Consider the following 25,938-nt stretch of genomic DNA (forward strand, 5'->3'; position numbering starts at 1 on the left):
TCCTGGACATGTATGTACATGTATCTGACACGGGGAGATATGAGAGAAGAGAATAGCTGTCAAATATCATATGATATTTACAAGATACTTTAGAAGAGTCTTCTGAAATAAATTTGGAATTAATCAAGAGTTAATAAATTCCGGACAAAGAAAACTAGACAAAACACTATCTGGTGCAATATTTTTAATAAGCAAAATAAATAGACTGTTCATATATACATACATCAATTCAATGTTCATAATATGGGTATACAAAAATAAATACCATGATAATAAAATGTAAAGACATGAGGTCACCCACTGCCTGCAATGGTCCAAATCAGCATCAACATTCAATATCACATCTTATAAATTATGAACTGTGTCTCTATGCCTGTAACTGAGTCGATTCCAAATTCCAAAACAACAAAAAGCAGCATGTTGAAGCATTAGCCATAATTTATATACATATTGTATGAATAAGTTACAGCAATACAATGCACTGAGAAAGCTGATGAAAAGTAACAATTATGTAACAAATTATGGTATAACAAAATGGATATCAAAGGTAATAGGGAGGCTGGATCATATAACGATTATGTTATCAAATATTTTGTCTTTTACATATAACAGACAGAATTTATTAAAACTGAAGGTTTAGATGATTAAATAAATATAAAATATCAAACAGGAGTATGTATTAGGGGAACTTGAATAACTTCTGTGATCAAAATCTGGCTGCACCCATTTGGAAAGCTAAATATTACATTTTGTATGTACATTTTTGTATTTTTAGGGAAATTGATTTTATAAATGTAATCCTCAATCATCAGAGTAATTCAATACAATTTAATTAATTGTCTATTATTAATAATAAAAAAAAAAGAGTTGCCTTTGTTTATTTTGTAGTTATATATTTATTTATTTACATAGTAGATATATTGCTTATTTATCTTTTTTTTCTGTTTATTAAGTTTATACCATCCAAATATTAGGAATAGCATTTAGTAAGTAAAGAATTTGGATCAAGAGGCCATGTTCAGATATATTTTACAGAAAATAATTTCTAAAATTAATAATAATTTGTTATCATATACCTATTTATCATACATGTATGTAATGTAGAACATACAGATGTATAATTATATTCATGATGTGCATTTCAAAACACATTTCTTATTTTATTTATTGGTATGAGAGCACAATATAAAGAAAGCACAATTCAAATATGTATACAGTATACTGTATTTCCATTAATCAACTTTCACTTTGATATAATATAATTACATGATTTTACTTTAACAAAAATACAGTGACAAGAACAGCATGTCCTAAACGCTCTACTTCGAAGTTGTCTCCCCTGTTTGTGTCTCCGTTAAATGGACACCTCCTCTGTGATTTTGGTTGTACGGAATCCTGAATATACGTAGGGGCTGGCTCGACTTTTAAATGTGGCTGCACTGGTCTGTCCAAAGGCTGACGGCACTTTGTAAGCATTTGCAGCTGGATTACCTCCCCCTGAATAAAAAAATACCAATTAAATATCTGTAAATTTGTAAATTTACTTCATCTATGATAAAAATGGAAAATGAACAAATTCTTCACTTTAGCTTGAATAAGTCTATGTTATATTTCTTATTCCCATTGTTTTTTTCGTAATGGGTGGAGGGTGTGACCTGCTGCGGTAAATATGTTTCTATAATTAATTTCTCTCAATAACTTAACATACCAAAATATATTTGAAAAGATAGAATAGAACCTTTAACTGTGGCATTATTTTTCATCTAATAAAAAAAAAACCATCAAAACAAAATCTAAGAACATATATTTATTGAATTTATATGTAATACCTGTATTTAATGATAAGTTTTCTAGCCAATGCTCTTTGACCAGTTGACTTCCACCAACTACAACGATCCGTACAGATTATCTCCCCTTAACAATAAAAATGTGACATTATCTTAGCATTCTCTTTTTATCCCTTAGCTCAATGCTGCCACTACAGCAGTAGCTAGCCAGGCTATGGGGCCAAGAAAGTGCCCGTCGCGCATGACTACTTACGCCTGTTACTCTTTGGACGACTGGTCATTGTGTATTTCGGTGTAGAATCAGCGAGAGTTGGAGAATAAGCAGCAGGTCCTGGACTCGTCTTACCTAAAACATGATAAAACCTCTCTGTGATAAGTAATCATTTTATCTGGTGACTACTAGCTCACCAAACTATAGCTGTAATGTTGTAGTTCTAATGACTTTTCAATAGATAGTATTGTTGTGTTGGTACATTTTATTTGTTTTTACACCAACATAGAGTTATTTCAAATGTTGATTGAAACAATGCTTTTACTAATTGCTGAAACATTTTCTTCATAAGTTTTATTTGTCATATTAAATGTAATTACGAGTAGTGCTTTAATTAAGCTTAATTTGATTATTCTCTAAATATTCAAACATTAATGTACAGTCAAACCTGCAATATTTTTAAGGACATCACTAGTATAGATACCTGTCTATAACGGATTCCTCAACCCAATTTGGTGCAATTTACTATAAAATTCACCTCCGTATAAGACACCTGTCTATTAAGGACATTTTTACTACGTCCCTTTGTTTTCCTTTATAGACTGATTTTACTGTAACTAAAATATGTATGTTTGAAAAGTGTTCCAATACTGTCTGGTATCAAAATATTAATCAAGAATTATAACAAGCCATTATCGAGGATGCCCGTCTTCATAAGGTCAACATTTATTTATACAAAGATCGACGAAGAATTAATAACAACTCACTGTCCGGCACTTCAAATCGCTTGCCCATAGAGAAAGATGGAGCCTTTTTGCCACCAGGAACAGTGTCATTCTGCTCTGCCTTGTAAGAATTGGGAGCAGGGTTTTCATCTGTTCATTGAAATAGGGAAATATGTCAGCCATATTTACAGTTCATATTCAATCTCTGTTAAAATTTGGCAATGGCAATATTGAGATATAAAAATAATGACAATACAGTGTACAAAATACAACACATGTGTTTAGTAATCAACGTGTGAAAAAGTCTAAACTTCAAGACAATTGCATTACGAAACATCTTAAAATTATCGACAGATTCTTTTTTTCTTGGTCATCATATTGATTTATCACTATAAATTGAAGAGCTAGAATGTTACTAGGACAACAATGTACAAATGATATAAGTATATAATTATGTACATATGGTATAAGTCGTCCACTGCCCGTGACTTACTTTCAGACTTCCGTATCTTTTGTCTCATAGAATACGCTGGAGAGTCATTTTTCACAAAGTTTTTGGACAAGTTGTAGCTTCCAGGACCAGGTAGCTCTCCTTCTTCTGTAAGAAAATAAAGTAACAGACTTTATTTTTTCAAATCACGGCTTTACATGTACCAGTATATGTATCATAGATTAGTGGTTAACGCATCAGTGATTGGGAGGGGGGAGAGGGGAGAGGGGCAGCATGGCTTTGTATTTCCAAATGTTGAAATTCTTTGATTCAGGTACTCCTCCTAAACTATCAGAGGGGTTTCAATGAAACTTGGTGGATCAACCAATTACTCCTCCTAAACTATCAGAGGGATTTCAATGAAACTTGGTGGATCAACCAATTACTCCTCCTAAACTATCAGAGGGGTTTCAATGAAACTTGGTGGATCAACCAATTACTCCTCCTAAACTATCAGAGGGATTTCAATGAAACTTGGTGGATCAACCAATTACTCCTCCTAAACTATCAGAGGGATTTCAATGAAACTTGGTGGATCAACCAATTACTCCTCCTAAACTATCAGAGGGATTTCAATGAAACTTGGTGGATCAACCAATTACTCCTCCTAAACTATCAGAGGGATTTCAATGAAACTTGGTGGATCAACCAATTACTCCTCCTAAACTATCAGAGGGATTTCAATGAAACTTGGTGGATCAACCAATTACTCCTCCTAAACTTATCAGAGGATTTCAATGAAACTTGGTGGATCAACCAATTACTCCTCCTAAACTGTCAGAGGGGTTTCAATGAAACTTGGTGGATCAACCAATTACTCCTCCTCCTAAACTATCAGAGGGGTTTCAATGAAACTTGTGAACTGATCAACCAATTACTCCTCCTAAACTAGAGGATTTCAATGAAACTTGGTGGATCAACCAATTACTCCTCCTAAACTATCAGAGGGATTTCAATGAAACTTGGTGGATCAACCAATTACTCCTCCTAAACTATCAGAGGGGTTTCAATGAAACTTGGTGGATCAACCAATTACTCCTCCTAAACTATCAGAGGGATTTCAATGAAACTTGATGGATCAACCAATTACTCCTCCTAAACTATCAGAGGGATTTCAATGAAACTTGGTGGATCAACCAATTACTCCTCCTAAACTATCAGAGGGTTTCAATGAAACTTGGTGGATCAACCAATTAACTCCTTAACTCCTCCTAAACTATCACAGAGGGATTTCAATGAAACTTGGTGGATCAACCAATTACTCCTCCTAAACTATCAGAGGGATTTCAATGAAACTTGATGGATCAACCAATTACTCCTCCTAAACTATCAGAGGGATTCCAATGAAACTTGGTGGATCAACCAAATACTCCTCCTAAACTACATTGTATCAGAGGGGTTTCAATTAAACTTGATGGATCAACCAATTACTCCTCCTAAACTATCAGAGGGATTTCAATGAAACTTGGTGGATCAACCAATTACTCCTCCTAAACTATCAGAGGGATTTCAATGAAACTTGGTGGATCAACCAATTACTCCTCCTAAACTATCAGAGGGGTTTCAATGAAACTTGGTGGATCAACCAATTACTCCTCCTAAACTATCAGAGGGGTTCCAATGAAACTTGGTGGATCAACCAAATACTCTCCTAAACTACATTGTATCAGAGGGGTTTCAATTAAACTTGATGGATCAACCAATTACTCCTCCTAAACTATCAGAGGGATTTCCATGAAACTTGGTGGCAATTATTAATCATTAAATACATTATATATGTGCACAACCTTTAACTTAACAAGATACATCCATATTCGTTAAAGAGATGTGCCTCTTTGATACAAAAGGGGATAGTTACGGTTAAAGTTGGCCTCCTGAACAACAGTTCTACATGATAGTGCAGAGGTATATGTTTCAGTTTTTACAAACAGTAGAAATAACAGGATTACCTTTAGATGTGTAGTTGAGAGAGTCTGGGAAGGATGGCTTGTTGCGTTGTCTGTTGGAATATATAGGATTTGTCTTTAGATTTTTCTTTGACAGAGTATAATCAGCTGGTCCAGGAGTTGTAGGCTCTGTAATTAAATAATTAAATAACATATTTATAATTTGTAGGAAAAGATCTGCACATAGAAAAGGGGGAGATTTTAAAAATAAAAGTAATTAAAAAATTAAATAACATATTTATAATTTGTAGGAAAAGATTAGCACATAGAAAACGGGGAGAAAATCATATTTAAACTGTAAATTACTATATGCAATGATTTTAAGTTAGAAGAAAATAGAACAAAAAACATGCATACTTTTTTCAAGTTTTTATCATTGAATCCAGGCATATTAGATCAGTATACATATGAACATATCATTTCAATACATTTACAAATCACTTTACATTATAGTAACTATATATTATAGTTAGAAATACAAGTACTTGTTTCACCACAGCAATTTAACATCTCATGCTGTGTGTATCATGATTCAGTAAAATCCATGCAAGCAGTGTTAAAGAGCAATATCTTCAAATGATTTTTATATTCATGAACAACAAAGTTTGAGATGGGAGATAACTTCTCTCTGTAAACCCTGTAAGCATTTAGAATAGATTAGGAAGAGACATATATGTGATGTTCTGCTAAATTATAGACCAGATTGTGTATGTATGCATTAAGATGGAATATAAAAGAAAGAAAATTAAAAGTAAAACAAAAATGTTAGTGATACAGAAATAAAAATACATCTTCCAAATAGTATCTCCATTTCCTTGGTCAGCTAGTCTTGCCAAACTGTGAGATACATCTGCAATTTGTTCTCAATAAAATCCATGCATATTAATCAGCAAGCTGTTATCAATCCCACAATTCAGTTTTACCTCCAAATAATGAATGGAGTCGTCTGCCCTTGAGTGATACCCCTGGCTGACTAGACTGTTTTAATTTTTCTAATCTCTTGGCATACATTTCTTCCATTTGTGAAGGAATGTAACTCCCTTGACGACTTGGTCGACCTTTGGCAGCATCAGGTCTCCTTGTATGTTGATCATCTAAACGATTTACTTTCACATACATTTCACTAGATATAAAAGGTCTTTGACTTGTTTTAAAAACCTTTGATTTCCCTAGCAACGCTGTTTCTATAGCCCGCCTTCCCCACAGAGGAGCAATGTCATAGGCTCCTGGTCCAGGGTTGGTGTCCACTAACTGTGGTAGTAAGAAAACTGCATTAGTTCCCTTTGCCCCAGTGAAAGTATGTCTTCGATCTCCTTTTAAGGTAAATCCTTCTTTTGGCGGCTTTGGGGGCACAGGTGCATATTTGAAGGCATTTTTTGCCTCCCAAAATCCATGATAATGTGGGTTAACATCAAGAGGATCAACATTTGGTTTGAAGGGATCTACACGGAATCCCTTCAAGCTGACAGCAAACCCTGTCTTTCCAAGCCCTTTGTTGTCCTGTAGGTTATAAGCATTTGGGCCTGGAGTAACATCCAGATCCCTTGGTACCAGAAATGTTGACCCTTTCTTGACTGGGGTATAAGCTTTCTTTCGATCCCCTGTAAGACTGACAGCAATAGATGTGCCCACTGTTGTGTGTATATTGTAAGCATTAGGCCCTGGTGTACTCTCAAACACTCTAGGTTTGGTTCCTCCATAGTAGGCAGACTTAGGGTCAAATGAACGCCCGGTGGATGTCCGATCAATTGACATTGTTGGTAAGTGTCAAAGTTAATCTGAAATTAGATGGGAGATTACAATTTGTGTCAAGTTAGAGACAGGAACGAGAAAATGTGATATACTTATACACTTACCCTCAGGATCAAACCAGCGACAGGCCAGAGTTATTGGCTTCTTACTAAATTTCATAGAGTTTCTTAGGTAATAGGTGGCAGGAGATGGGCCCTTGAAACACTGTAGTATGATGATATGTTAGTAAAGCTCAAAATATAGGTAAGTTAAACCTCAAAATATAGGTCACAGTGACCACCTTTTGATACATCACATAAGTTAAACCTCAAAATAAAGGTCACAGTAACCTCCTTATGCAGCACATATATTAATTCATAATATTTTTGTGTTTGTGACAAGGAGTGTGAAAGATAGAGCCCAGATATCCTTGATGTACATATATACACAAGTTAAATATAGGTTACAGTGACCCATTTTATCACTTTAGTTAACCTGTGACCTTAAGTTTAAGTCCTGTCACAATAAACAACTGTGATTAGAAACTATACAATCTCTCCCTTGTTGGTACCAATGGAGACTTCCTACCAATAGTTTAAATAAGAAAATACTTAGTAAGAAAATACTTAGTACAATTAATGTACATTGACCGTTCGCCAGGTGTAATTTAGCCATGCCTTGTGCTCACAAACGCACGTGTACCTATTCAATATTGCAGCAGACATTCAATTCAATTCAATTCTTTTATCACACTCAGATACACATTGTGTATAACAAGAGGTCATACATATATAATTCAATTTTAAGGCATGACAGGCAAAATTTAATGCATTATTTGTATAAAGATTCAAACTTTTACAAACAAAATTCAGTGTGTCATATGATTTTTTCCAACAATTTGTTTCACCTTTAAAATTGGTAACAAGATATTAATATACATGTATTGAGTATAGTAATAATTGACTTATTCATATGTGTATATATTAATACAGTAGAAAAATACATATATTTTAGATAATTTTGAGCTGTAATTAATACCATAACAAATTGCATTATTTCTGAACAAATAAGCATAAATTTGCCTACATTTTTTTACATAGTAGCATACACAATACAAAATGCAAAGTAACATGCGGTTTGATTGACAGCTGGCAATCCGTAAATTTTCAGCAAAAGGAAAACTAACTGATAGACACAAAAATATATGTATGATTGGAACCATTACCTCTGATTCAATAAATTTTCATCAATACATAAATGAGGTTTAAATTGTGAGCAATTTTTTCCAAGGATCAACTTCGGTCACAATAGAAAAAGGTTGAATGTAGATTCAGAATGCTTCAGATATACACACCTCCAAGGTCAACCTCCTTGGCCTTGCCAGCTATGGTTACTGATGTAGCTTTACCAATGGTGGTCCCAAGGTTGTACGCTCCAGGGCCTGGACTCTCGGTAAATAATGCTGAAGAGGAGGAAAATAATTTTAGATCGCAGATTACCATCAAGTCCCCTTATATGGAACATCTTAAAACCTAATTAAAAGTCATCAAGTCCCCTTACATGATGGAACATTTTAAAACCTAATTAAAAGTCATCAAGTCTCCTTATATGGATTATTTTTAAATCTAATTAAAAGTCATCAAGTCTCCTTATATGAAACATTTTAAAATCTAATTAAAAGTCAACAATTCCCTTAATATGATGGAACATTTTAAAACCTAATTAAAAGTCATCAAGTCTCCTTATATGGAACATTTTAAAACCTAATTAAAAGTCATCAAGTCTCCTTATATGGAACATTTTAAAACCTAATTAAAAGTCATCAAGTCCCCTTATATGGAACATTTTAAAATCTAATTAAAAGTCAACAATTCCCTTAATATGATGGAACATTTTAAAACCGAATTAAAAGTCATCAAGTCTCTTTATATGGAACAATTTTAAAACCTAATTATAAGTTTACAGAAGCATTCATTACTTTCGATAAATAGTTATTAAGTCTTTCATGCAAACCATTTTACTTATCATCAAAATCAGCCACTGAGTGAATAGGAATAAAGATGATTTTTACCTCTCTTGACACTAGGAGTAGGTGGGAGTTTTGTTCCAAAGGAGTATGAAGTACCAGAAGGAGGGTCCTTTATGCAGTAATCGCCTGGGCCTTAAACAATAAAAAACTATTCATGTACATACATGTATTAGGATGACAGCATAATGTTCCACAGTATGTTTTATTAGCTTTACGTCCTATTAACAGCCAGGGTCATATAAAGATGTGCCAGGATTGTTGGAGGAGGAAAGTCTGAGTACCTGGAGAAAAACTACCGACCAACGATCAGTAACTGGCAACTGCCCCACTTGGGATTTGAACCAGCATCCCAGAGGTGGAGGGCTTATGGCAATATGTCGGACATCATAACCCGTCAGCCAACGACAGTATGTAAATATTTTCTTGGTATCTGTATTTGTAAAGATTTTGAAATATAGATTTATGGATTAAATCTGTCATTTTGTTAAATGTTAATTCAAGATCTGTTTTTGAGAGGACCTTAAAAACAATCTGGAATCTTCACTTAACAATTTTCTTAACATTATAATGAATGACCATTTAAACAGTTATGAAAAAGTGTTGTAAAAACATTCACAGTAAAGGGAGATCATTTTCAGTAAAATATGCATCATCACATAAAATACACTTACAAACCAGTGATAACTTAGCTTATGAAAAGCTTGCAATATAATTAATCAAAATTGTGATAGAATAATGTAATTTTGGATGTGATTTTTTTTATTGATTAAAAATCTCTATTGAATGATTGACCAGAAAAATAAAACACATGTTCTAATGAATTCATAAATCGTAAAACCAAATCATATTATAATCGGAAACAACTAATCAGTTAACGGTATCAGTTATATAGATATTATAAACAAAGCATATGTTAGTTGAGATTATAGCCTGTACCTGGGTTTTCTGAGTAGCTGACATTTCTTGCTGATCCAAATGACTTTTCGTGGCCACGTTTCCAATAGCCCGAGTTTGGACGATAGTTCGGGCCAGGTGTTTGGAATCCTGGAAAAGAAACAGTCGAAGGTGATTACAGGTTTAATACCTTTCAGAAAAAAAATGCATTAACACACATACGGTGTGTACATGTATCTTATATTCTGCTTTTGGAAACTGAAGGCAAAAGTTAATTAAACTGATGTTGTCTTTGATGCTTTTGTACAGTTCTGTGAAATAACAGATGTAGCTACTGCTACATTTAACTATTCTCGAAATATAGTCAAACCTGTCTATAAAGGACACAAAATGGACAAAGCAAGAATATTCTTCATAGACAGATGTCCTTTATACAGAGGTCAGTTATGTAATAAATTGCATAAAATGGGGTTGATGTGTCTGTCCTTAATAGACAGGTGTCCTTTATACAGAGGTATCATTTACACAGGTGTCCTTTATACAGAGGTATTATTCATACAGAGGTATTTTTTATATAATGGTGTCTTTTATATAGAGGTATTCTTTATATAGAGGTATTTTTATAGAGAGGTATCGTTTATACAGAGGTATTCTTTATGCAGAGGTATTCTTTATAACTGGTTTCACTGTATACTGATTTAGGGCCTACATTACAATTCTATTAATATTTTAATTTTACCTCCCAGCATATATATATACCTGATCATGATCTATAATACTATACAGATTCAGGGCTAGAGGAGGACAGACATACCGTGTGTATCTGCAGGTTGGACTTTACTGTTTGGAGGTCCTGTATAAATTACGGGAGGTTGTTTGTGGGCGATGCTGTATTTGGGCCCGTCTTTCCCGAGTTTATGCTCTACATTATATTTAGCTGGTCCTATGACAGTACAACTCTTCGCAGCTTCCTCATCAAAATAGCTCTTGCCACGACTTTTGAGTGTGGAGTTTTTCTTCTTCCAGATCAGGTCCCCTGTGGTAGTATAGTCTGAAGGACCAGGGAGGCCTTTACCTACTGTAAAAATATCAGGAGTAATTAAGGTAGCAGTATTGATATACATTACATTGAAGTTCTATAATGGATCTGTTTGGTTTAGAATGGTGAAGACAAGTTACTAAATACACTGTATCATGGATGACTGTTATGTGGATAAGAAAGGTAGAGAAAAGTATAAATACTTACCACTGGTTCGTTCATTGTTTGAGCGGTGCTTGCCTACAATGGAGTACTGTGGAGCTGACTGTCGAGTTAGACCTATATGGGGAGAGTAGTTGGCTGGGCCAGGAGCAGGGTTGCCTGAAAAGTTCAAACAAAAATAGACATACAGGGATTGTAGGGCAAGGTATTGCTACTTATTATAAATTGGGAGAAAATAAATGCACTTACACTGAAGGTCAAAAGGTCACAAATCTATATGTCAATGTATCTTTCATAGTGACTTATTAAATTAAAAAAAAAACACTCATAATATGCCCCTATTGATCCCAACCCACTCCCATCCTACACCTTCTTTCACACTAACAGATATACTTCCTTAATCCTCAGTAAATCACAACTAATTCAATTTCAACTATGCAATAAATCAATTGGCTGAATGAAATACAAAGATTCTTTTTGTAGAATATCATTCCAACTACATGTGTGATGATAATATACATACAACATATTGAGAAGTATTAATCAAGTGGTTTTTACATAACAACAGAAAAGAATACCTACCTTATTATCAAATAGCAAACCAGAAATGTAGTTATAGTGGTCACTTGGGTTTGTATATTAAGGTACTTTGTATATTACTTCATGTACAACATTGTATCATACATATTAAGTAGACAAATGTGTAATTAGATATCTTAAAAACAGACATATGTCATAAATAGTGGGCAAATTTTCAAAGTTTAACCCATAAACATTAGTGTTTCTGACCCCTTTGTGGACTTTTAATGTAACAACAAGGCAATGTATGAAACTAAACACCACAAAATCATGTTGGGTTCAAGGTAGGTAACAGAGAAAAAACATAGGACAGGTGTATTGTTACCTGAGATAACAAATATACAGGTGAGGTAGAATGTACAGGTGAGATAATTAATACACATGTGAGATACAAATTGATCAGCGTAACTGTATGGTCAAGTATAAAATGAAATCTAATCTGATCGAACACCATCAAAATTACCAGTATACTATTACCAGTTGCTTCAGAAACCATTCAAGTGGAAACAGGTATTCATTTTAATTAATAATGATAAGCTATGACACTCCTTGTCTTATTATCCCAATGAATTAACATTTCTCTTCTGCTTGAGAAGAATTCACAAAGGATTTATGTATCTGTATATTTATCAGTGATCTTTTTATTTATTAACAAGAAAACTTTATAGTTTTATTTCAATTATTTTTCATGGTTTAATTGCTATCATCATTTTTCTAAAATATTCATTTAAAGGTATATGTGATTTATATATTGCTAATTGTATATTAAGGTTACTACATTTGTATTATTTTGCATATACATAGTCTATTTTTTATATTTTACACATTTTCTTTTTTTCTGTTAGTGTTCACAAATTAAGTCTCAATATCAGATATAAAACAAGAGGTAAACTGTTCATGTCTCAAATGTTCAATTCAATAATAGATAAGTAGAACTGTAGGTCACCTTCAGCTAATTATATCCCAATCCACCTCAATATATAATCAGCCATGACAATTCATTCCTTAAAACCAAACATTATCACCAATGATCCCTACACAATTCATTTTAAAGTTCAATTTATAGACATCCATATGTTACATCATTTGAATAAGTTTAGGCTAATTAGTTATTATCCATTTCACAATACCACAGGGACTAGGACTTGACATTAATTTCCAATCACATATATGTATTATAGACACTATACCATTGGTTGGAAAATCGTGTCAGGTCCCTGTACACAAAATCAAACTGTGTATAGTAACCTGGTTACCATAATGACCAAAATCAACCAAATGACTTTTTTAAAAGTTATAATCATTGTAATCGTTTGCCATTCTTCAAAACCCCTATATAGCAATTTTCAGATAAATCAATATATATAAATTTGTTTGACCAATCAGACGCGTCCGTTGATAATATTTCCATCGTAAGCAACATCCAAATCATGTGATGTCTCAGGTACTAGATATCCATATGTTACATCAATTAAAACAAATTAACAAAATTGATGAAAAGATTAATGAGTTGGCTGTTTCAAAAGTCATTGTAGTGTAACCTGGTTACCATGGCAACGAGAATTTTGAAGAAAGTAAAGCCTTCTTGCACCCCCCCCCCCCCCCCCCCCCCAACATCAAAACGTTAATATTGCATAAGTTGGGATGAACTTCCGGTAAAGGACATCTTCAATTAAAATTGAAAAATAGTAATAAAATTGCCATTTTTCAACCAAAGTAGACAAATGAGGTATCAAAATGACCATAATAGAACAACAGATAAATATCAGGACCAAATATTCCAATATAAGTAGTGATTTCTATGCAGGAAATGAAAAAATCGTATTATAAGCTCAAAACTGGTAATAATAGCATTTTTTTTCATAATTGGCTTGACACAGCAAAAATGTGGATTAATTATGGTGGTCCCCTGAGGTCCGTAATACCTTGCTTCGGTCTGTTAGTTAGACGATTTCGTTTCTTTATATAAAGCTGTTTTACTGTACTTAGTACATATTGGTAAAATTTCTCTGTATCAGTCTCCTAGAGTCCGTTATATAACCATGTTTTACTGTACTTAGCATAGGGACCTGGCACGAAAATTTTTTAACCAACAGTATACATATATATTATAATATAATATATATATGTATATTGTTAGTCACAAAAAAATCGTGCCATGTCCCTGTGGTACTTAGTCCATATTGGTAATATTTCTCTGTATTAGTCTCCGAGAGTAAGAAACAAAAGATGAGACTTTCATTTTTATCGAACTTATCAGAAATAATACCACAAAATATGCACAACAGAGGACGACGGACAATGACGATTTGAATTCCCTCCACCATATATTGTACTCACCAAGCGATGTAAGCGCCTTTCCTCCAATCGGTACAATGTATTCTCCCATTGCATTGCGAGTTGCTGAAAATGGGAAAAAATCAATTTCATCGCAAAATAATAAAAAATAAAATGGCCTTTTACTGATTATTATTTCATATAAACTGGGAACAAAAGCAAAACACCTGAAGTCAGATGCGGTCGTCGTCATTGTGGTGTACATTAAGTATGCTATATTTTGATACGTTTTGAACACATGGGGCCAACTCAATGTAAATGGATGGGGATGGATGTTGTCATACATTTTTTGTATTTGGTGGAAAGACTGATGAATATATATAACAGTCATGTGATTTTTTTCAGAAAATACGATATTTGAAAAATTATTAAAAAATCGGGATTTTTTACTAGAAAACAGATATATATATGTTTTATGGTGAATATCCCGATTTTTCAATAATTTTTTAAATATTGCATTTTCTGAAAAAAGATCACATGACTTATATTTCTCAGTCCATCCCCCAAATACAAAAAAAAATGTATGACAACATCTATTTACATTGAGTTGGCCCCCTGTGGTTTTGAATCCAAACATTTCGCTACACCTAGCGATATAATTGTTACTTGGATTTAATGGGTTTATAATTATATGAACTGTAACTGATTTTCAAATCCCATGTGTAGTTTACAGTATATACCGGATCGAAATGGCACAGGATTTAGGCTCTATAGGCCATGGGCTAGGAGGGTCCCACATGCACCCCCCCCCCCAAACCTCCGAACCAATATTTTTGAACCCTTATGACCCACTGATCACAAATCCAAATGTTAACATTGCATAAGTTGGGATGAACTTCCGGTTATGACGTCATCAAGATGGCCGCCATCTCGAATTTCACTAAAAATTGAAAAAAAATAGTCATAACATTAACATTTTTCAACCGAAGTAGACAAATGAGGTATCAAAATGACCACAATAGAACAACAAATACATATCAGGACCAAAAAATCCAATATATGTAATGATTTCTACGCAAGAAATGAAAAAATCGGATTTAAAGCTCAAAAATGGTGATTTTTCAGCAAATTTTTCATATTTTGTTTGACGCAGCAAAAATGTTTCCCAACAACAATCTATTATTTCTAATAAGTTTTTGACCACTTATCAATCAGTTTAAACAACAACAACAACAAAAACCAATGTTAACATTGTATAGGTTCCGGTTATGACGTCATCAAGATGGCCACCATCTCGAATTTCACTAAAAATGAAGAATAGTCATAACACTGATATTTTTCAACTAAAGTAGACAAATGTGGTATCAAAATGACCACAATAGAACGACAAATACATATCAGGACCAAATAATGCAATATGTGTAGTGATTTGTACGGAAGAAATAAAAAAATAAGCTTTTAAGCTCAAAAATGGTGATTTTTCAGCAAATTTTTCAAACTTGGCTTGACGCAGCAGAAATGTTTCCCAACAGCAAATTATTACTCGTAATCAGTTATTTAAACTGCTATCAATCAGTAAAACCAAAAATAACAACAAAAACATATATAAATGCAAAAAAGAATTATTGTTATACCCTCAATTTTGTAGATTAGCAGCGTCTCAAAAAATAACACAACACCTACTGATAGCGTAACAAATGTAACCTAAGCTAAGCCTGTGTTTTCGTTAATATCATTAACAGTTCCCAAAGCGTTTTGTGTCTTTGAAAATGAGCACATTCATTTGTTTATTTCCTATGCATAGCATAAGCAAAATGTCAGATGGTTACTACAATGTCACTAATATGTCTTTCACTGGTTCTCAGTGATAACCATTATCATTGTGCGTGCTTTCTCGCCTCACTGACCTATCCACTGAAGAGACTCGGCATATCTGGTAGCTGGTACATGCAGTCCGAATCAGAGTACTCGAGATATCAGTATCCAATTCGTCGAAAGCCTGATCGACGTCTTCGATGTCGATGAGCTCATGTGACACTGCATTACCAGTGCTGTGTTGTTCTAGCCTTTTTATGACCCATCCATGACCAGAGTTCACATCAGGAACAACAGGTTCAGGGATGTGGGATCTCTTTCAGATTCTAACATGCTGTTTCAGACTTCTCCGACATAATGGAAATTACAACCAGATTGCACATTCTTCCAATGGTGGAATTGGTTCTCTTTAGCACATAACTCCATAATTCGTATGAAGTACTATTCATCAATCTTGTGGACCCTCGTGCAACCATGAATGGCACAGGTTATATCATCGAGGTCATTAATGAGGGCATAAATTGTTAAATGTTTATTCTATTGGTCTGAACTTTCACCCACCTCCCTTGAATAGTGCTGGTTGTGTCACATCTGGTGTATGCGCAAAGAGGACCATTTGAAGAATCTCCAAGTAATAAAGCTTATCTAAAGTGCTTTCCAGATCTTGGCAAAGAGTGAAACTTCACTGACAGACCTCATTTATGACCTCAATAGAATCCATCCATGTGCCACCTATTGGTCACTGAGGTTATCACAAGAATGAGGAATTTGGTGCTCTGCATACGAAATTAAGGAGAACCAACTCAAACACCTCCGCAGAATGTTGATCTGTGTGTCTTTTTCCATCATGCCGGATAAGTCTGGAAGACAATCATAACACCGATATGTGAATCTAGGGTGACAACATAGGTTGGAAACAGGAAGAGCTTCCACAATCCCTGAATGCCGATGTTTCTGACCATCTTAACATCTTGACCATGACAGTTGACAAGTTTGAACCACGACGGTTAACCCCTAAAAATGTTAGATGTTCACATCAGGTCACCGAGGTCGACGACACTCTGGCGAGAAAGCACGCACAACGAAAATGATTAGCATTAAGAACTAGTGAAAGAAATATGTGTCACTGTAGTAACCATCTTATATTTCCTTGCGTTATACACAGGAAATAAACAATGGATGTGCTCATTCTAAAAGACACAATATGTTTTCGAAAAGTGTCATGGTTATTTACGGAACTTTAATTTGCTACCCTATAGCTATTTGTTAGCGTTTTGCTGTAACAATTCAATTTGAGAGGCTACTAGTCTACAAAATTTCGAACATGAAAATGGATTATTTTGAAGTCCCACTTAGATATTCAGCCAACTTTAAATTCAAATTTGTTAAGATATAAATCGTCAATAGCCAATGTTATATTCAGGAAATTCCAAGACACCAGGAAACTGTAGTGTTAGCGGTTTTGGAAAAAATAACAATCATATGCCGCATGCCCGGTGATGTTTTGTAAACCAAATGATGGTATAACAATTCTCTTTTGCATTTCTATATATTTTTGTTGTTGTTGTTTTTGTTATAACAGATTGATAAGAGGTCAAATAACTGATGTGAATAATAATTTGTGTTGTTGGGAAAACAATTTTGAAATTCCCACCACCTCTGCGTCAATTTCCGTCCAATCGGTACAATGTATTCTCCCATTGCATTGCGAGTTGCTGAAAAATGGGAAAAAATCAAATTTCATTACGCAAAATAATAAAAAATAAAATGGCCTTTTACTGATTATTATTTCATATAAACTGGGGAACAAAAGCAAAAGCACCTGAAGTTCAGATGCGGTCGTAGTCATTGTGGTGTACATTAAGTATGCTATATTTTTTTTTTTTTTTTTTTGATACGTTTTTTGAACACATGGGGCCAACTCAATGTAAATGGATGGGGATGGATGTTGTCATACATTTTTTTGTATTTGGTGGAAAGACTGATGAATATATATAACAGTCATGTGATTTTTTTCAGAAAATACGATATTTGAAAATAATTATTAAAAAATCGGGATTTTTTACTAGAAAACAGATATATATATGTTTTAATGGTGAATATCCCGATTTTGTTTTATCAATAATTTTTAAATATCGTAATTTTCTGAAAAAAGATCACATGACATTATATTTCTCAGTCCATCCCCACAAATACAAAAAAATGTATGACAACATCTATTTACATTGAGTTTGGCCCCCTGTGGTTTTGAATCCAAACATTTCGCTACACCTAGCGATATAATTGTTACTTGGATTAATGGTTTTATAATGATATGAACTGTAACTGATTTTCAAATCCCTGTGTGGTTTACAGTATATACCGGATCGAAAATGGCACAGGATTTTTTTTGGCTCTACAACATATAGGTAATCTATAGTTTTGTTTGTTTGTTTGATTAATTTAAGATCCTATTAACAGCCAGTGTCATGTAAGGACGGCATCCCTTTTATGCAGAGTAGTGCGAGGTGCGTGAGCCAAAACCGCTGTGGGAAGTGGCACTCTATTTCGATGTCGAAGTATTTTGCATACATTTATTTTATACATTGTAAAATTGCTAACGGATCGAACGTCCGCCCACGTTGAAACAATTAGTGAATTGACAACTCTATGCACATACCCGATAATTGTTCATAGTTTTATTGTCATATACATGACTTTTATTTAGATGCTCCGTGAGCTTGTCTCTGTGAGTATCCGACCCCGGGGGTACTTTTACCGTGATTTTATTTACGTATTAAATAAATTTCGAAATTGTAATGTATCTTTGGAAATTGACTGAATTTGACGGGGATGAACACATTCGCATGGTTATTTCATGTCAATAAACGCCATTTTTCGTTGATTACCCTGGACCATTCTTGTAAAAAATGGATTGGTTAGACCTAAAACGTAAAATCTTGGTCAATTCGATAATTTTTATCGAATTGGAGCACGATTATGGAAATAATCATATTTCTCAAACGTTTAAAAGAGAAGGACAAATAGCAACACATTTTGCGTACCCTTCTGAATGTTTCTGAAATAGGCTGAAATAGATAATCAGTTATTAACTTGCCACATGTTTGCAAACAATTTACTAGCCGTAATATTGTAAAGCTCGAATTGAGTATTTGACAGATATTGATACAGTACATATATGTCGTATATATTATATATCGTAGCAATTTGTACGAGATTGTTTTATCTAAGCAAATACTGTACCTCGCCGAGTTCTTTTATAAATTAGTGCAGAATACAGTGTACAATTTTTTTCTGGGTCCATTCTAGAATCGTTCAGAACACTGTAAATGTTGTAATATTGTGTCAGACTGGATATTTTAATACTTGTAGTTGGAGTCAGTATTGAGCATAGTTCCGTGTATATATTCCATGAAAGAAATCCGGCAATGAGCGTACGAATTTGACCTTTTATGTCCTGAATAAGTTTACGATAAGGATACATGCATTTATTTGAAAAAGGGAATGCATCACATTGTGGCGGTCACAACTTGAAAACGAAGGATTCCAGGGGCGTAAGCTTGCTCTTTAAAAAAAAAGGCCCGGGCTTGCACACATAAAAAAATACCTAGTAAGGGTTACATCCATTGTCCTTGTACAGTTAAAACACTAAGTAGATACCGTCCAAAGTTCTGAGAATGTAAATTAAAATCAAAGTAAATAATAACCTAAACGTTATACGTAGATGATTTTATTATCTAAAATTAATAATACTGAAAAATACGTTATGGCGTATAATATGAACCTTCTAAAAGACACCAAGCTTGGCTATGTTCAATATTAAAACGAACAAGACATCGCAAAGGTCAAAGGACGACAGTAAGAAAAGTATCGAAAGTGACACCTCAGCAAATTATTAGGATGGACACAGAGATTAGATTGCTACTTAGATAGGTCGCTAAAACCAGCTTATAAGTATGTAGTGGCTTTTTTTATTTTATTTTTGGCCAAAATATCAAGTCTAATGATATTAGACAAAAAAACTTAATAATATAAGTCAGGGCTTAAGCGGAAAAAGAATTCTATTAAGGATAAATGCACAATCTACTGACTACATACTTCATGTAGGAGCGATACTATAGTTACTAGGAGAAATTAAAACATCCCGGTCAAGAAAGACCTATTATGAAGGACAAAATACTATTTTTTCAATCAGTGCGACATTTTAATGCCTTACAATAAGAGAGCGCTGTTTTTTATAATTCATATCATTTTTTTCACAGTATATGTATATATCGAATTTTACACAAATAAAAATTCGATAAACGTAAGAAAGTTCCGTCAATCAAGTCAATCAAATCGGCCTTTAGAGTCCCTCAAGCATACATTCATAGATACTTAACATGGAGATTTTCAATATACTTTTATTTATTTAAGTACGAAACATTAACACCATAATTAATCATGTACAGGTAGAAAACAGGTCCTATACCTTTTTATTTTAATAAATATAAGTTTAGCAAATACCAAAGCATTATCAAATATCATTTTCGGAAGCTTAAACTTGCCCCTGTAAAACGATTTTCCGTCGGGGGGCTTCGCCCGCCCGGAACCCCACTAACCAGGGCGCTGGCCCAGGAGACCGAGCTGGGGGCCTAGGCGGGGCCCCCAGAACGCACCCCTCCGCGCTGGCTTTGCACATGTAAAAGACTCTAGCTACGCGCCCCTGGAAGTCTTTATATTGGTAGGGCTAGGGTCACACTTGAAAACGGGTGGAGTCTGTATATATTATATGAGGGTCACAATTGAAACAAGAGAGGAGTATCTGGATAAATTGTGTGGGGTCACAATTGAAGAACGAGAGGAGTCTATATATTACAAATGTGTCACATATTGAAAACACGAAGGTGAATCTGGATATTGTGGAGAGGTCTCATTTGAAAACGGGAGGATTCTATATATTACTAGGGTCACATTTGAAAACGGGAGGAGTCTGTATATTGCGGGGGTCACACTTGAAAACGGTTGGAGTCTGAATATTGTGGAGGTCACACTTGAAAACGGGAGAAATCTGTATATTGCGGGGGTCACTCTTGAAAACGGGAGGAGTCTGTATCTTGTAAGGTGTCACACTTGAAAACGAGAGGAGTCTATATATTGTGGAGGGTCACATATTGGAAAACTGGGAGTCTAAGTCTATATATTGTGAGGGTCAACACTTGAAAACGGGAGTAGTCTATATATACGGGGGGGGTAAGGTCAGCATCTTGAAAACGGGAGTAGTCTGTATATTGTTGAGGGTCACACTTTGAAAACGGGAGTAGGTCTGTTATATATAACTAGGGTCACAACTTGAAAACGGTTGGAGTCTGGTATATTAGAGGGGGTCACACGTTTGAAAACGGGAGTTGGAAGTCTGAAATATTGTACTGGGGGGTCACAGATTGAAAACGAGAGGAAGTCTAATATATTAACGACCGATCTGAACATATGAAACACATGGAGTAGTCCTGTTTAATTTTGGGTGTTCACACTTGACAATGCTAGGAGGAACTCTATAATATGTACATTGGTCCACACTTGAAAACGGTTGGAGTCTGTAATATATTGTGGGGTCACAACTGGAAAACAGAGAGATACTAGTATATTACAAGGGACACATTTGAAAACAAGGTGAATCTGAATAATTGTAGAGGTCTCATTTGAAAACGGGAGGATTTCTATATATTACTTAGGGTCCACATTTGAAAACGGGATTGGAGTCTGTATATTGCGGTGGGTCCACACTTGAGAAAATGAAAACTGGGGGAGATCCTGAGTCCATATCTTGTGATAGGTCACACATGAAAACGGTTGGAGGTCTGTATATTGCGGGGGTCACTCTTGAAAACGTGAGGATTCTGTATATTGTATGTGGTCACAGCTTGAAAACGAGAGGAGTTCTAATATAACAGGTCACATTTGAAAACGGGAGTAGTCTATATATTGTGATGGTCACACTTGAAAACGGGAGTATCTGTATATTGTGAGGGTCAAACACTGAAAACGGATGGAGTCTGGTATAGGACGGTCACATTTGAAACGTGAGAGTCTGTATATTGTAGGGGTCACACTTAGAAAACGAGAGGAGGTCTATGATATTGTGAGGGTCACATTTGAGAAAACGGGGGTAGGGTATTTTGTAGTCTAAATATGTTGGTGCAAGGATTTATTAACGTCATATAACACTATGAGAAACGGCCTCCCGAGTTTAGTCTGATGCGTATATGTGTGGGGTCACACATTGTGTAACGAGTGGACTGTTCTGTAAATGATGCATGCCGCCGAAGGCAACACACACCACACATTATATTGAAAACTGTTATTCGACTCCTGTATGTCAGGAGCTGTATATTGTCGGCAGGGTCACATTCCTGAAAACGAGTGAGGAGTCTATATAGTTACTAGAAAAGGTCACATTTGAAAACGGGAGTAGTCTGTATATTGTGAGGTCACACTTTGAAAACGGAAGGAGTCTGTATATTGTGGGGGTCACACACATTTGAAAAACGAGAGAGGAGTCTATATATTACTAGGGTCACACTTGAAAACGGGTGGAGATCTGTGTATTACTAGGGGTCACATTTGAAAACGAGAGGCGTCTGTATATTGTGTGGGTCACAATTAAAAACGGCGAGGAGTTCTATAATGTTATTAGGAAGTCACATTTGAAAAAACGGGAGGAGTCTGTATATTGTTGAGGTCACACTTGAAAACGGGTGAAGTCTGTATATTGTGAGGGTCACATTTCAAAAAGGGGGTAGTCTGTATATTGTGGAGGTCACATTTGAAAACGGGTGGAGTCTGTATATTGTAGAGGCCACACTTGAAAATGAGAGGGTCACATATCTCAATATTTCTTCTGGGTATTTCAATCAATGATCCTCCAATTTGTATCATAAACGGCACTCCGATGTGGTATCATTATCACATTCTATTATACTGCACGAGTGTAGGCCTATACGCCTAGTATTAAAGTTTTATAGGTTATTCCTTACATTTTTTTTAGGAAACATAAGTCTTACATCATTTAAACACCATGTATTATTACATATATTGACTAGAATGTCAACATTTCCCTACTGGCGTTGTGGTAATACCCAATTTCGTCTGCTAGAGCTTTGCCGGTCCATGTATAACTTCAAACTATGCCACATTATTTTTGCCTCGCAATATTGCACATGCGCAATACGTCACACCAGGTCACACTTGAAAACGGTCACAAATGAAAATGGCCACACAGGCCGATCATTTAGGCGGCAGTTCTTTTTTCCAGTAAATAATAAAATTAAAAGCTCTTGACATGTTTGCTTGTTGGTCATAACGTAACACCATAAAAATTGTCGTTTGAATTGTATAACAATGGTACAATTTAACAATGGATACTATATAACATGTTTTATAGAGCTATTCTGACGAGGGTACGTAGTCTTAAAAATGATAACAATACCAAATTTAATAGTTTACATAAGTCAAACTCATGATTTTATTACGTCTATGAAGTGTATTTTGAATATCTAGTTGGACACACCCTTTATTACCATGAATGTAATAATATGTACTAAGTAATGCATTAACGGGTGACCTGAGATAGTTCTAGTTTTAAAAACATTACAGTACAGCTGTACAACTTCAGTCATCATATCATACAGAAATAAACTTGTACATGATAATTATATATATAACTACATATTAAATTGGTTTTGAAGAGTCAAGTTATAGAGCAATTTCACAGTTTAAAAAATACACTTATATAACACATCAGGGCTCAGTTTCAAGAAAATTCCTTTATTTAAATCTCTTCATAGGAAAGTATCACAGAAATTAAGGGAATTTCTTTATAATCAATGAATGTCGCGAAACTGGCTCCAGTAATACTATTTGATTATATCATGCATTGTTAGTCTACAATGTTGTCAAAGAAAAAGTTACAGAAACCAATAGACTTATCATATAATTGTTGAAACAAATTTGTTGAATAAAATTGATGTATTTAGGTAAGACAGTTTGAAATAAAGATAAACGGATTTAAGAACTCAGAACTGTTTATGCATTTCGAAAAGTTAATTTTGCTTACTTACAATAGTTATCGATACTATTAATATTTGTTTTTAAGCATCAATACGTAGACATGGTAGACTGAATAGATCGATATGTCTACTATTTAGTTTTTGTTATATCTATCATCATCTAACTACTGATGCAAAACGATTCTCGTTCCGGGACCATATTGCACATAGAGTTTACAGTGTTTTCTGGACATAGAACGCAGTCATCATGAATTTTGTATAATTCTCCTACATTTTCAATCGATAAACAGTTCAAGCATATATACCCGTTTAACTGGATATAACAAATTTTTTATGAAAGATTTTGGTATAAGGACGACTTTTGGTGACTCTATGAACGGTAAAGAACTAACATCAATAAGTAGAATTACAAACATAGTAGACCTGTATACCAAAACATACAATGTACATTATTTACATGTACTTATTAACGGTTATATATTGACAATCTAGCATTAATTCGATAAAATAGAATTACTTACATTTACGAATATTTTTCGTTTTCCCTTCATTTTCAGTTTTGTTATCCAAAATCCATTGGCGATCTTCAATAATCGTAACATCAAATTTAGCCTTCCGACTTTTTTGACTTTTCACCATTGTTTTCTTTGAATTCGTGTGAGCCTACATTTTTTACTGCCTTTCTAGCTGATGAACACGGTAGGCTGTAACTAAGCGCGCTCTCTGTGACGTCATAAATAATAGATAATAGCGCTAACTTCCGGTCCGGTTGAGCGAATTTGTGCCGCAATTATTTATAAACAACGAATATGAAACAGATTAAATTGATTGAAAACATAAGGGAAGATCATTAATCACCCGATATATTTGCAAATCTAATTCATTGTATAAGTAGCCGCAAAGGTTGACCGGTAATATCGATTAGGTGTTAACATAAATCTAATTTACAAAGCAGAGATCGTAATTGGTTTTCGTTACCACTTGATAGAAGCAGAATATATAAGGATACTAAATGTTATCTGTATTCAGCAGTCATTTATTTTTACACTCGTAAATTGATCATTTGGTGCTTTGGGCAGTTAGCCTACATACGGACGTAGCGAGTTCCCGCCAAAACATGGGCGCTTACATTTAGTTCAAGGTGACGCTGAACAGCATGCTTGTGTGGCAGTATCGATTTTTATATTGTTTTATTAAGCGTAGTCTTCCAATTGTCCATTTCTTTATGATATTGTCACGTCTTTATTTTCTCTCAAACTTGGAAACTAAAAGAATGCATCATGTAATGCATCGACGATTTACTCTAGATGATCTCGACGTCTGTAAAACCCTTACATCATCTACATTCTCATTATTTTAACCCAGAAATGCCTTCTTCCTTGGCTTTACGAATGTGTGACGCGCATCTGAAATGGGGTTAATTCGATTCCTTATAAACAATCCTTTGTCCGCTAAGCTTGCCTGTATACCCTGAACGCATTGATGAAGAAAGTGTCAAAATTACTTTCTTAGAATTAGCGGTAACTAACTTCAACTATCAAAATCCAAGATGGCGGCCAGTCGGCCATCTTGTTGACCGGTCAGTCCCAAAATGCAATATGCACATCTTTGGTCCTAAGGGAACCTACATATGAAATCTGAGAAAGATCCATTCACTACTTTCTGAGAAATAGCGGTAACAAAATTAAACTATCAAAATCCAAGATGGCGGCTGGTCGGTCAAATCTTGTTGGATCATCCCTGGTCGGCAATCTTTGTCCATAAGGAACCTACATATGAAAACTTGAAAAAAGTCCCCAGTAAATGCAATATGCAACATCTTTGACCCTAATGGTCGGGGTCAACGATTTTTGTTGACATCCAGATGAAACCTGCAAAAAAGATCCTAGCCCTCGATACTCAGTACGATCACTTACGATATCGTCTGCAGACAACACACCTGGAAATAGTGAAATTGAAGGCAGCTCAGCCTGAAAAACTTGACCAAACAGGCCCATCAAAGATTTCCTTTGAAATCAGAGAAAGATGGCCTAAACATCAACAAAGCCACAACAGTCAACCACAGTGTACCGTTTAAACGGTGTCTTTTGATGTACACAAAATGACGATTAACCTGTGTATATTCTGATGCCCTCCATTTTTTACTATGAAAGTCCAGTGGGTGCAGAATAAGTAATTTCACCCCGTAAACCTGGAATATCGAGG

General features: G+C 34.7%; 1 protein-coding gene across 1 annotated transcript; it reads right to left on the reverse strand.

The window, feature by feature from the left end:
- Positions 1 to 169: 169 nt before the first annotated feature.
- On the reverse strand, positions 170 to 24,467 carry LOC138305021 (uncharacterized). The gene is made up of 13 exons (XM_069245433.1): positions 24,255 to 24,467; positions 13,934 to 13,996; positions 11,060 to 11,173; positions 10,628 to 10,891; positions 9,856 to 9,963; positions 8,962 to 9,051; positions 8,233 to 8,352; positions 6,083 to 6,922; positions 5,163 to 5,288; positions 3,217 to 3,321; positions 2,766 to 2,873; positions 2,041 to 2,133; positions 170 to 1,497 (listed from the first exon to the last, which is right to left on the reverse strand). The coding sequence occupies exons 1-13, from the start codon at positions 24,370 to 24,372 to the stop codon at positions 1,355 to 1,357; spliced, it is 2,292 nt and encodes a 763-aa protein (XP_069101534.1). The 5' UTR covers positions 24,373 to 24,467; the 3' UTR covers positions 170 to 1,354.
- Positions 24,468 to 25,938: the final 1,471 nt, after the last annotated feature.

The sequence above is a fragment of the Argopecten irradians genome, chromosome 12 (assembly GCF_041381155.1).
Source record: "Argopecten irradians isolate NY chromosome 12, Ai_NY, whole genome shotgun sequence".
Lineage (NCBI taxonomy): Eukaryota > Metazoa > Mollusca > Bivalvia > Pectinida > Pectinidae > Argopecten > Argopecten irradians.

What these genes read in the sequence shown, in the direction of transcription:
- LOC138305021 (XM_069245433.1), bottom strand. Translation starts at nt 24,372, where the DNA reads ATGGTGAAAAGTCAAAAAAGTCGGAAGGCTAAATTTGATGTTACGATT. An exon ending in AAACAATGAACGAACCAGTG is followed by an intron (nt 10,892 to 11,059) that starts GTAAGTATTTAT and finishes ATATTTTTACAG; the next exon opens with TAGGTAAAGGCCTCCCTGGT. An exon ending in TACTCCTAGTGTCAAGAGAG is followed by an intron (nt 8,353 to 8,961) that starts GTAAAAATCATC and finishes CCTCCTCTTCAG; the next exon opens with CATTATTTACCGAGAGTCCA.